Below are 13,090 nucleotides of genomic sequence, written 5' to 3' on the forward strand. Positions count from 1 at the left end.
AATTAAATGCAAAGTAAGATTTTATTTTTAAAACCATGAATTATACACATAAGGTGCATATTTAGTGCTCAAAATGTGAACTATGATGAGGTGTCACTGGAAATAATCAAAATTTGGACTCAGTTTATTCATGAGTGCAACGCTAAAGGAAAAAATATTTCTATAAAAATGTATAATTAACATTGTAAGACTGTAACTTGATGAGTTGCATTAACTATAGACTGAGTGGTTTAAATATGCCTCCTTTTGATGTTAATTTCATGTATACAAATAAGATTTGAGTAAAACCCGATCCCTGTGAAATTTATTCAGTCGACTTCTTGAAAGTCTTCAAACCAACGCATGCAGACATAGTGTTACTAATTCATTTGGTGAAAACATTTTTTTACAAAAACACCTTTTTTAGTGAAAACAGATCGTCTCTGCATGTTGACCTGCAAACTGTAAGCTAGCAAACACACACATCACTTCTGACAGGGGGGAATAAAAACAACATATTGCTTCTCTTCTGTGTCCAAGCAATGAATCGACTCCATACACACAGGCAGTCCAACATGCATTTCTCTGCAGCTTGTTGACGTTGACCATATGTTGCTAGATCCATCCGGCTACCTGCAGCAGCTGCTTAAAAACGGGCTGTAAATATTGCTTTTTGAACATAAACGTCATGCTGAAATCTTTTCAGTGATAAAGTGATAAAACTGCAGGAAGCTGGACATCTGGTTCTGGTTCTGGTTCTCTGAGTAGCTGTGTTTCCATTAACTTTAAAATTGCACAAATTATGATTACGAAGGTAAATTTGTCTAATGGAAAGAGTAAATAAAAAAACACACGTTTTTTGATAAGATTTTGCGATAGGACAGGGAAGTTTTTCAGCTGTATTTAAATTAATGTAACCCAACTGAAACAGTTTTTTGCATCACAAGTGACTGACAGCCAGATGTTACTACTGGCGAAAACATTGAAGACGATGACAGGAAGTGGTGGGAGGATGATGTCGCTACATGTTTTTTAATGGTTTGTCATTTGAACAAACATTTTCCTGTGTGATTTTATTTGTTTATTATTTAATGGAAACACCACAATTGAGAAATTGTGTTTTTCAACATTAGCGGAATATCAACAGTTTTACTCACATTTGTAATGGAAACACAGATACTGTTCAATTGGGGACTAAAATTTCAGCAGTTGTTGCATTTTCAACTGTTGCGGTTTGCTTTCATACTGCTTTGTGTCAAATTATCCAAATCAACTGAAAAACCTGTTCCCCTCCTCGCCTGTGGTGGCGCTGCACCAAGAACTACTGAAGGAAACAACAACAAAAACCTCAGAAGAAGACTACAGCAACTTCTTTCTTTATAAAACATAAACAAAAATGGAATAGCGCCAGCAATTAATCTCTTAATCACATGATAAATTAAAATGAGCTCAATAATTTCCATTCCGATGATTAATATTTTTTTTAAAGGTAATTTTGTTTACAGAGGTTTTGGTTCATTTTATTTATTATTTTTGGTCATATTTTATTTTGGATATTTAAACTAAAGTTTATTGATCTTTAAAGGAATGAACTTGAATTATTATTCCATTATCAGTATATTACTTGAAATTTATCTAAAAACAGCAATATTATAGTTTATCGTAATAATTACTAGGACAGTTTATCATCCAGCAGAATCTGTCATAATGACAGGGTTAAGTAAAACCCTTGTAAAAGACCATGATTCATTTCACCTGTTAGCGCTAGGCTAACGCATTTGTTTTGGTTTTATTTACCCAGAATTCCCTGCGCCATAGTCCACATTCTGCTTTTAGAGCGGTCTCTGGTCCGCTTGGAGTTCACATATCCATCAGAATCACCAAAGTTAATTTTAATCAAACTGAGACGTAGGTGTTTATACAAACCAGAATTCACTTTTTTGGTTTCACATTCACCTCCCTAAACAAACTGGACTTTCTAAACGAACTAGAGTCCAATTAAAATGGACCAAACTGGACTGATGTGAATTCACCCTAAAAAGCTAATTCTTTCCAGTCTTTTGTGGGATTTGTTTCTGCTGGTCAGGTAGGTGTATGTTTTTTGTAAGTCCTTGTCTTCCCTTCTACCCTTCCGTAAAAAAAAAAAATCTGATTATTTTTAATCAATGACCTGAGGTCTGATTCGTCAGCGTGAAAACAAATGAACTCCAAACAGCAATTACCTTCCTCTAAAGAGAACATTCGATCTGTGTTTAATAGTAAACACATTGAGGTCGCGAGGCCCGGCTCTCTGCTGCTGCTCTGCCTGTCTCTTCCCCTCTGCTTGCATGTCTGACAGAGTCTCCTTCTCCCTGCTGTGTGCGTAGCTAATAGAGCTATTTCCCCTGTAATTACAGCGGGTCAGACCCAAAGACAGCAGAAGCCTAGTGTCCCCCCTCTCCTCTCCATCACCTTCCAGATTACAGGTAGGTGATTTTAGCCATGCTGAATATGAAGCCTGACCCGTCATCGTCACTCCCAGACCCAGTTTCCTGCTTCTATCATCTCCTTTTTATCCTTTTTTTCTCTCTTGGCTGCAGTTTTTCCTCCTTTTCTCCTTGAGTTTCCTCTTGGCCTCCTCTCTTCTCACCACGGATCACCCACCACTTCTAATTCTCCTACATATTTGCTCTGTTTTCTCACTTTTCCTCTTAACCATCTCTCCCATTTAAGAAATAATGAAGCAAACGAGGGCTGTTGCGATTAATCGGATTAATTGTGATTAATCGTATTAAATCATGATTAATTGATTATTGTAATACTTGTCAACTAATTTAGTAATCGATTAATCGTTCACTGGAGTATATAAACTCTAAAGATTCAAACATGCCATTTACTGGAAGGACAACACCCTAATCGGATTGATCTGATTACTTGGATTAATCATGATTAGTCAATTATAGTAACATTTGTTAACTAATGTCTTCATCAATTAATCGTTTGCTGGAATTTACAGACTCTAAATACTCTAAAACATGCCATTTATTGAGAGAACACCATTCTGAATAATCTGATTAATTGTTATTAATCAGATTAATCAATTATAGTAATATTTATTAACTAATTTAGTAATAGATTAATAATTTACTGGAGTATGCAGGCTATAAAGACTATAATACATGCCATTTACTGAGAGAACAACACCCTAATCTGATTCAGATATAAGTTTAAAAAATGTATCTTAATTCAAAAGAATGTCCAAAGTAGCGAAGCTGAAGTTTAACTTATTGAGAAAATGCTAATGCTAATCCCATGCTAACTGCAGCAGGATATCCTCTTATGACAGACTTCACTTTAACAAGAAATTACTTCATGTTTTATTAATTATTAGATCATGTGCCATGAGATTTTATTACACAACTGTGTAAAATTTAATCAGGTAAGACAAAATACCTGCACAGGTTGGAATAAAACAGCTCTGGATTGATTAAAATGTCGAGTCAAGTTGGTGTAATGGCTTTGATACAGTAACAAGCAAACCATAGATTGGGTGGAAGAAACAACCAACTAAGAGTATCTCTTTGTTTATTTACTTGCATTGATGGGAAAAAAAGTCTTTGCTTTTTTGTTTTTCATTTTTCTTCCCACTAAAGGTCGGATAATTTGTCACCGAATTTAATCCTCTTCCTCTTCTGTTATCATCCTATCCTCTTCTAAGCTTTTCCTTTTTTACTGCTCTCTCTTTTCCTTGTTTCCTCTCTGCCCTTGTAATCTTTCCACTCTCCGATATTCTCCACTTCGGTTGTCTTCTTGTATTTTTACCACGACTTCTTCCTATTTGATGCCTTTTTTTCCACTGTTTGAACACAGCATCGTTTCGCAAACAAAAAGAAAACTATTGATTTCAGCAGAGCTTCAGAAGCGCTCAGTGTAGCTGCGATTCTTTTCAATTTCCAATAACTTTGAAACATTTTAATTTCAGGAGAGTTACAACCTCAAACTGGAGTGTTTCACTCGATCTGAGCGCTGAATTTTGCTACAACAAAGTTCTTCATTGTGTTTAAAACGGAGGAGTTGGAGCTGCAGAGAGACTGAAGAAGGAAAAACTTTGTTCGCACACAAACAGAATATAGATGCAAAGTGTTGGTGAGCCACAGATGCAGGAGGGATTCCTGTGGAGTGCTGTCAGTTTTATCTCACAGGAGAGCGAACTACAAATGGACTTACAGACAAGCAGAGAACAGGGATGTTTCATTTCTTCACTTCAGCACTAGTATTACATTGGTCTTCTGTTTAATATTCACCATTGTAAAGATTGAAGTGAGTGATTCCCCAGTAATGCATGGATTAACAGAGGATCAACAAAGTTAGTATGTGACTTTCAGCATGGTTCTTACTGGGAATTAGACATTTTGCATTTCAAAAGCCCGTCGTCTCTCCACAGTTCTCAGGGAACGATGGTTCAGACTTCAAGCTCTTAGATGTCTTGTTGAAACAGTTGGAGATGCTTTTACTGTAGGACTACCTACATAAGGAGCGTACAGTGCCCCCTAGAGGACATGGGGGATTTTTTTCTTTTTGCATTACCAAATGTATTGCGTTCCCTCACAGTAATGCACTGGTCAGTTCATGCTGCATAATTGAGTCTTTCTGCTATAGAGGGATTATCAGTCGACGTCACTTTGCGTCAGCAGCCACTCTACTGCACACGTTGCCTTCAAAACGCAACTAAAAGTGAATTATTCTAACTACTAAAACTATTTACAATTAGGCTAATAAAACCATTTACAATTCGCAGCCCCTCTAATTGTGAACAAACTAAGAAATAACTTTATTTGTCCTTTGCACGTTAAATATTACTTCATTTTTTTACCGTGAACAAAATTGCTAGCAAGTTAATATCTGGCGTTTGGGGCCATTTGCTCTCATCATTCATCAATTCACCTGCTTTTAATGCTTACGGGTCCTAAACACACATCTCATTGATTCAGTGGTAACATAACTTATTTTATCATGACGTGATAAACAGTCGTAGTCCACTGACTGACAGTATGCTAACTAATATTAAAACAGCAAGAATAATCGATTAAACCAGCAGGTCTTTGTGTAGTCAAGTTAAATATAAGGTTTTTGTAAGTTTTGCTTCCATCTATGTTAGTGTCTCGTTTGTGAGATATTTCAAGTTTTATATCAGTTTCTTATGAATAGAAATGCACCACAAACCTATGTGCAAAATGCAAAAGCAAAACAGGTCAATCATTTCCGTCTCTTCTAAGACATAAACAGAAACCAAATAAAAAAATCCAGACTATTTGGAGTTTTTTTTTAACTTATTTTCACAGGGTAATAAGGTAATCTGACAGTTTTGATTGTGTCTTTTTTTCTGTTGGTAATCTGATTAATAAAGTTTTCATATCCAGTCCCATCTCAACCTTACACAAACAAACATGAACATGCAATAATAGAGGGATTTTCAATCTGGTTTTTTGCACCAAAGAGTTAAGAATGTAGGAACTTGTGTCTTTAAAGGTATTTGCCATTTTAAATTGCCATTTGTAACAAATAAACCAGGGTGTGTTTGCTTATTTATTGCAAGGGAATGCAAAAGAAAAAAAATTCCCCCACATCTCCATGTGGCTCCATAAATAAAGATATTTAAACTTTTTTTTTTGTATATTCACACAATGGCTGATGCCTTCAGACATCAACTTTATGTCCTGGTTTACAGAACAGATGGTGTCAATTCAGGCTGTTTTGTTTTCCTCTGAGACTTGTAATTAAAATAAAACACGTCTTTTCACAGTAGCAGGTGCTGATGAGGACCTGAGATGTCACGAGTTGATTGCAGGCACTTATTTCAAAGCTGCTGTGATTATTTCAGAGAAAATGACAGGATGTTTATTAAAGTGTCTTGTAAAATAATTTGGACAGCATAGTCATTTTCTGATTTGACAAACACCAAAAGCTTATGTATGTTAACGGCGTCGGGAAAAGTGCCGCAGGATAAGTTTGCCAACTGTTGACACTTTGCCCGTGACGTCACACTCTCAGAACTCCGCCCACTCCGCCATGACGGACGTCAAAACAACCGACGCTTCCTTGGAAGCTGGTCTAAAAACAGAAATCTGTAGCCTAATATCGCTCCCATTTAGGTGATTTCTCTTCAGAGATGGTCATAGAGTGCTGCATGGTCGGCTGCAGAAAAACGGATGCAAACCAAACTTATTTTATTTTATAATTTCAATGAGGAAAGATGCGTCGGCATAGCAGGGCGTTAATTATAATGACTGTCAGCCCTCGATGTAACGCGGATTTCCAGCCAACACGTTTTACAAGGTAAGATTAACGTTCATATACTTTATAAGTAAATATGATTAGAAATATATAAAATAAGGCATTTTGGGGAAGGTACACGTCTAACCGTTGGTAACCATGGAGACAGTGCCGCACCTTCATGTAGCCTAGCATGTATGGGGGGAAAAAACTTGTTAGCATTTCGTCTTTTGTACGTTTTTAATGTTGCTCCCATGTAAGAATCACACGCTGTTTATGACATGGTGACCGAAATCATGTGGGGTGAATTAAGGTGGGTGGAGGTGTGGGTCCCACCTGACGTGCTTCTAAGCTAGCTGTTTCCAACTTCCCCCGTCTATAAGCCCCAACCAGGTGTGTTACGTTCATAAACAAATTAGCTCGACTCCAACAAGCAGAAGCCACGAATAAACTGGCAAAAACAACTTGGGAAAACAATTTCAGTCGTTCTGTTCAATACTCCCAATCCTCATTTTCGACGTCCGTCATGGCGTCTCGAATGATTAAGTGACGTATTACAAAGGGCCAGTAGGGAAAAACTTACGGAAGGAAACATAAAATGTACATTGGTTATACAGTTTGAAGACCATCTATATTCCAGAAAACCACAAAACCTTACCAAGTATTTTTGGTCTAGTTTGTAATGCAATTATTTTGTTAAACGTAAAATAAAAGAAAACTTTTCAGAAAAATATTGGAGCTTGGTATAAGTAAACGATTCCTTAATATTGATTCCAAAAAATACTAGTTCCATTATTTCACTTATAAAAAGACGTTTTTTCCTATGTTAAAAGTGAAATAATCTGTCAGTGTAACTCATACTTTTACATCAATATTAAGGAATTGTTGACTTAAAACAAGCTCCAATATCTTTCTGAAATGTTACTTGTAAATTAATTTCGTCTTATGTTGAGTGTACTGAGGTATCTGAAGACAAAAATTCATTGTAACATTTTGTGTTTTTGCAGTCTAGCAAATGCCACACTTAAGTGTAATCTATTCTGCCTCAGTTATTTATGGCATGTTTGTTTAACCAATGTAGTGGAAATGTTCTAAAAGTATATGAAAAATCATGTAGCACAACTGGAGATTTGAAATGTTTTTTTTTTCTAAAATCATAATGTTTTGTTTCCAGGCAACATGAGCTGAAGAAAAGGTGCAGTTCTGCTTCTGCAGCATCAGATACACTTGTGAGGATATCTGATAAAAAAGCATAGTTGGTTTTCAGCAAAGAACCTTTAATCCCACCTACCTCAAAACGGCTTCTTAATGTCAGGTTTGCTTGACACTCCTGCACCAAACAACCTTATTTTCTTTTCTCTCTCAATGGAAGATTGAAGATCATGTGTGTGGGAATCGGCATTGGGACATTTTGCTATAGATACCATTTTGTAAGTCACCTGAAACCCCTCCTTTCCTCACTCTCTCTTTGCTCAAGCCTTGGCATTAAAATATTTTGAGAAAACTAATGGACTGGAAAAGAACATCAATTGAGGTAAAGCAGAGAAAAATATGGGAGAAACTCATCAACTGTTCAGATAAGAAATCACTGGTTGAGAAAACATGTTATTTCTGGAATCACAAGCATACTCTTTACTGTTAAATAAAGTTTAAATGACCTTGAAATCAGTTGTGTGGATCTTACGCTTACTATATTTCCAATCTGCTTTTACTTCAGAATTTCGCATTTGTAATTTTACCCTTTGCTATTTCTAAATAATTTGCTGTTTTTATTATTATTTTTAAAAATTGATTAAATGTGATTTAAAGGTACAACTGTACAAGCTTGTTTTATTTTTATAAAATAGTTTTCAGAAGTTTTATTTAAGGATGCAGATCGTCCAGGTGGGTCTTCAGACTGAACTGGACACGAACAAAAATCACCTGGATTTGCACCCTAAATGATCTTTAAGTTATCAAATAAGACTATTCTATTTTCTAATAATAGCATATTAAAAGTATCTGACAAATTGCCTCCCTTTTGTGTGCATTCCTTATAATGTTTCTAAATTGATAATTTTCTCTTGTTTATAGAGTAATTAGAACATTTAGTGTTGAAAATGAAAAAAATATATATATTAAGACGTGGAAAAATGGTACCATTTGTATAAAACCAACCGTTTTTCAAACAGCTGTTTTTGCACTATATGTGTTACAGTTAAGCTCAAAATGATTCTTAACTCAAAACAAAATTAGATGTAAATCTCGCAATAAATTAGGGTGATGGCAAACAATAATAATGGGATTTTGTATATACTTAAGCCCAATATCAGTAATACCTTTGTCAGATCAATTTAATTCAATTCATTTAATGTTCAGTATTAGAAAAATGATATTAAATGAAATGAAATGGGCATTTCTCAAGAGATAAACCAAAACAAAAAGGGTAGAGAAAACTGATATTCTTTAGAACTGAACGTACAGCGTTGCTAGCTATGCATTTTAGCTGCACAGCTAACTGATTAGCGATCTGAGTGCAGCTGGTATAAAATCACAGACTGACAGGCATTATGTCATCTATCTAATCCTAAACAAAGATACCAACAATATGAGAATGTCAAGATCAAACACTTGGAATTGGATTGGGTTCTCCATAATTTACAGCTGCTTGGTTGTAAGCCACACTGCAAAAACACAGAATCTTACCAAGCTTTCCAGTGCAAATTTCTTAGCAGACTTGAAATAAGACAGAGCTAACTAACTTCTCAGCAAGATAATAGGAGCTTGTTTTAGGTAAATAATTCCTTTAATATTGATTTAAAAATACATTCTAGTTCCACTGGCAGATTATTCCTCTTATAGCAAGACATTTAATAGCAAGAACATGTTGTAAGATAAATAGTTGTTTTCTTAATCGATATTAATGGATTATTTACCTACACAAGCTCCTACATCTTTTTGAAAAGTTACTTCTAAGTGTACCAAGATATTTGCACCACAAACCAGACTAAAAATACTTGATAAGATTTTGTGCTTTTTACAGTGTAGGTGTAATTAAAATTGCACAGACAAGTTCTTTGTGACCAAGGTGAACAACTTGAAACTGCAGCTTTGGTTTAGATGAGTTTCTATTCCTGAGTAAAACCTCAAACAGCGACCAGAAGCTTTATTGCAGAATATTTGGCGGAATACATTGAAAAAACTAGCATACTAGTAAAATATGCAAACATAAGTACATTATGCCAGTGTCTTTCAAGAACATGTTTGCTTGTTTTGTTGTGTGTCTCTTTGATGCTGTGCATGCAGGTAGCATCTGTTTTCATAGAAACGTTGCGGTGATATTTCAAACCGCCATCCATTTGCCAGATGCATCAAGTGGAGGAGTTTCTAAATTCAACATGGCACCATGAGGGAAAAAGAAGCCAAATTACACATAATAGAATAAACATGAGCCAAGTCAGCCTCCGTGTTCTGCTGCACCTTAGTGTTGCATTATATCCTCTCTGCATCTCCACTGAGAGTCAGAAAGCAGAGCTCCACCATGCTTCTAGTTGCTATCAAGTTGCTGCAAGAGATAATCATTGCTAATTTATCATTCTGACATGCTAACAGGGAGGGGAGAAACCAAACAGAGGGATAATAGCATCTACCTCGCAGGCATGTTTTTTTTTTTTCCTTCTGATGCAGTTTTCAGCTTCTCCCTGTGGGATTTTTTTATGCCAATAATGAGTAAATAATTATTTTTGCATCCTTGTTTCCTGATCCAATCAGGTTTGTTTGTTTGTTTTTCATGCTGGTTATTTTGTCCTTTCCTTTTGCTGACCTGCACAGCCTCCCGCCCGGTGGAGAACCAGCTGTGCACGGGTCCGATCCCAAACAGATCCCAGCTCTGCCAGATCCCATGTCCCATCGACTGCGAGGTGTCGCCATGGGGGGCCTGGGGTCCGTGCATCTTTGAGAACTGCAACAATCAGACCGGAAGGAAAGGTAAAAAGATCAACTTTAAAGGGTCAGAATTATGTGAAATGGACGTTTTTGAGCTTTATATTGTGTTATTATGTTATTCCCTCATCAAAAACGTACCTGGAGTGTTGCTTTGATTCGTTCATGTATGTTTGAAATCCTTTAATCTCCATGGCAACCATTCAGCTGCACAAAGCGCCTGGGTGGATTTAATATTTTAAGATAATGTCATCAAACAGACAAAATATTAAGCTATGTGTAAATTCTGGCATTTTAAAAACTGAAATAAAGAAAATGACCACAAATAAGTACAAAACAACACATTCAGGCAAAAGAAACACTTTTTATTATATTAAACTCAACATGTGCTTCCAGTGACAATATTTATTTATATATCTTATAGATTTTATCGCTTACGGTTATATTTGCATTATTAATATTTAACATCTAGAATGGAGTAGTTGTCAAATAATAGGCATTTCCTCCTTGGGGATCAATAAAGTAAATTCTATTCTATTCGAATATTTATTGCATATTATTACTCTCTAAATGGCACAACAGGTTCAGCAGATAGAAAATAACATGAGAACAACAAAGCTGGTGTGAAAAACTGAGATCTTATGTATGTTTGTGTCTCATATGTTTTTGGTAAAATATGTTTGTTTTTCATTGAGTTGAAAAACAAACATTTAATTAATATGTTTTCTGCACATCCAGAAATTTCTGTAACATTTCTGGATATGCAGAAAATTTACTCAAGTAAGTGTAGCAGCAATTCACAATAATATTACTAATTTAAAAGTAAATAGTACAGCTCAGTGAAAATACTACGTAAAGTTGTTACTCTAGTAAATGTAATTGAATAAATATTACGGCTGGCAGACAAATGTATCATGATGTAAGTGTTTTATACCAGTCCATATCAATAATTATGGATTAGTTTTTTGTTTCAAATTTCTGAAATACTGCCAAACTGGATGTGTGACCTTATCCAGTTTTCACTCTACGCTGTTGTTTTTCTTTTAATTTTTAAGTAGTTATGAGGCAAAGTGGGGAAACTTTAAACTGCTGCTGTGCCAGTTACTCAGCAGGTCGTTGCTAGGTAACCAAAGAGTGAGTGAGTTGCTAGGTAACCATAGAATGAGTGAGAGTTGATTCCACCAACTTTGCTTAGCTGGCTGTGAAAGGTTGAGCTGAGCAGCTAATGTCTTTCCTCTGTCTACATCTCCCAGAATGCTGTGCGGTTCTGGATCAGAATTCTGTGAATATTCTATCCTAATTTATTTTGATTACACGTCTATCGTGGTTTATATTGTCACTGATTTATGCTTATATTGATGATAGACTGTATTCAAACCAATGGAAGGATGTATTTTGAAGTCTTTTTGGGTTGTTTTTTTTTTACCCTTAGGCTTCAAACTGAGGAAACGACAGATTACCAACGAACCAACCGGGGGCCTAGGAAGCTGCCCTCACCTAGTAGAGGCCATGCCATGTGATGAACCCAGCTGCTACAAATGGCAGCTGGTCAGCCTGGACAGGTGTATTCCTGATGACGGGAAGCAGTGTGGCCCTGGAACTCAGCTGCCTCAAGTTCAATGCATCAGCAGTAACGGTGAGCGGAGGCAATTTGATCTCAGTGTCCGATCGGATGATGGGATTTTTGCAGAGTGATGAGATGGTGCGCAGATGGCAATGATGCTTTATTATGCTGTGTGTTTTCAAAACTGTGAGTCATTTGTTCAAATTAAGCACATCCGTCCTAGGAGACGCCGCTTCATGATTGACATCATCAAGCGAACAAGCTCTGATTTGCCCATCCCTGTACTGCGGTGATTTTTTTTAATCCACCTCCATTTGTCAAATTAAAAAAAGTGACACACAGGCCAGGCTTTGCAAGAAAAACACCGTATTTCTGAAGGTCACCTATCTGCTGACCCTCCGGCTTTTGGTGGACATTGACGAACGTGAGGAGATTTCCATTACACAACTCCTCTTCCCCTCATCCTTCCTCCCTCTGTCTTTTTTTTTAAACCTCTCCTGCTTTAACGCTTGCTTGATTCAGCTTTGCCACCCGTCCCCCTGCTGTCTGTCTCATTACAGTTTCCTCTCTGCACGCACAATTAAACCTCCCTCTCAGTATATCAAATCAGTCCTCAGAAACTCTGGGAGTTGGAGTAACTTCCACTCTTTGCTGCTTTACATTATTACTGCTTTCCTTTATTACTCCTTATATCTAAAGGTAATGTAATTAGCTCTGCGATAGCATAAGCTGCATTTCCATTATAAATACATACAAAATGTTGAAATTTTGCTCATAAAAAAATAAATAAAAACAATTTAACAGTTGCCGTGTTTCCATTAAATAAGAAACACATTTAAATCACACATGAATAAGTTTTTCCACGCGATAAATCATGAAAGAACATGCAGCGCCCTCATCCTTCAACCACTTCCTGTTGTCTTCTTTGTTGTTTGCGCCAGTGGCAACACCTGTTTGTTGGTCATGTGACTCTTAGGATCCAAAAAAGTGTTTCCATTTCACTAATTTTGATACAACCAAAAATCAATTCATCCTAATAAGATTTTTATTGAAAAATTAGATTTTTTTTCGAAATTGGCATTGATTTCAAAACGCATTAATTACCTCTCTAAATATGTTGTTCTTTCAGCAAATTGCATGCTTTTGAGTCTATATACTCTAGTTAACAATTAATCAATTACTAAATTAGTTGACGATTATTTAAATAATCGATTAATCACAGTTAATTCGATTAATTCGATTAATCGTTTCAGCCCTAATCCTGACTAGTGCATTTTACTATTGGAAAATATGAACAAATTGTGCAACAACTTTTGAATATCAAATAAACAAATGAACTATTGCACTTTATTGGAAGTTCGAGACAAATCACAC

The 13,090-nt window shown here is 36.1% G+C and overlaps 1 protein-coding gene and 1 long non-coding RNA gene across 2 annotated transcripts in view; both read left to right on the plus strand.

Moving 5' to 3' along the window:
* The window catches only part of thsd7ab (thrombospondin, type I, domain containing 7Ab), a 198,339-nt gene that overhangs the window by 100,920 nt on the left and 84,329 nt on the right, over positions 1–13,090 (plus strand). The window contains exons 5-6 of the mRNA XM_088013650.1: positions 10,042–10,197; positions 11,585–11,788. Of these exons, the coding sequence (XP_087869776.1) occupies positions 10,042–10,197; positions 11,585–11,788 (360 nt within the window). The remainder of the gene's footprint in view (positions 1–10,041; positions 10,198–11,584; positions 11,789–13,090) is intronic.
* Positions 5,951–8,042, plus strand: LOC106904473 (uncharacterized). Its single transcript, XR_001414919.2, has 2 exons — positions 5,951–6,294; positions 7,406–8,042. It is a non-coding gene; the product is annotated as an uncharacterized LOC106904473 (long non-coding RNA).

The sequence above is a fragment of the Poecilia mexicana genome, unplaced genomic scaffold (assembly GCF_051168715.1).
Source record: "Poecilia mexicana isolate PSO_F unplaced genomic scaffold, ASM5116871v1 scaffold_16, whole genome shotgun sequence".
Taxonomy (NCBI): Eukaryota; Metazoa; Chordata; class Actinopteri; order Cyprinodontiformes; family Poeciliidae; genus Poecilia; species Poecilia mexicana.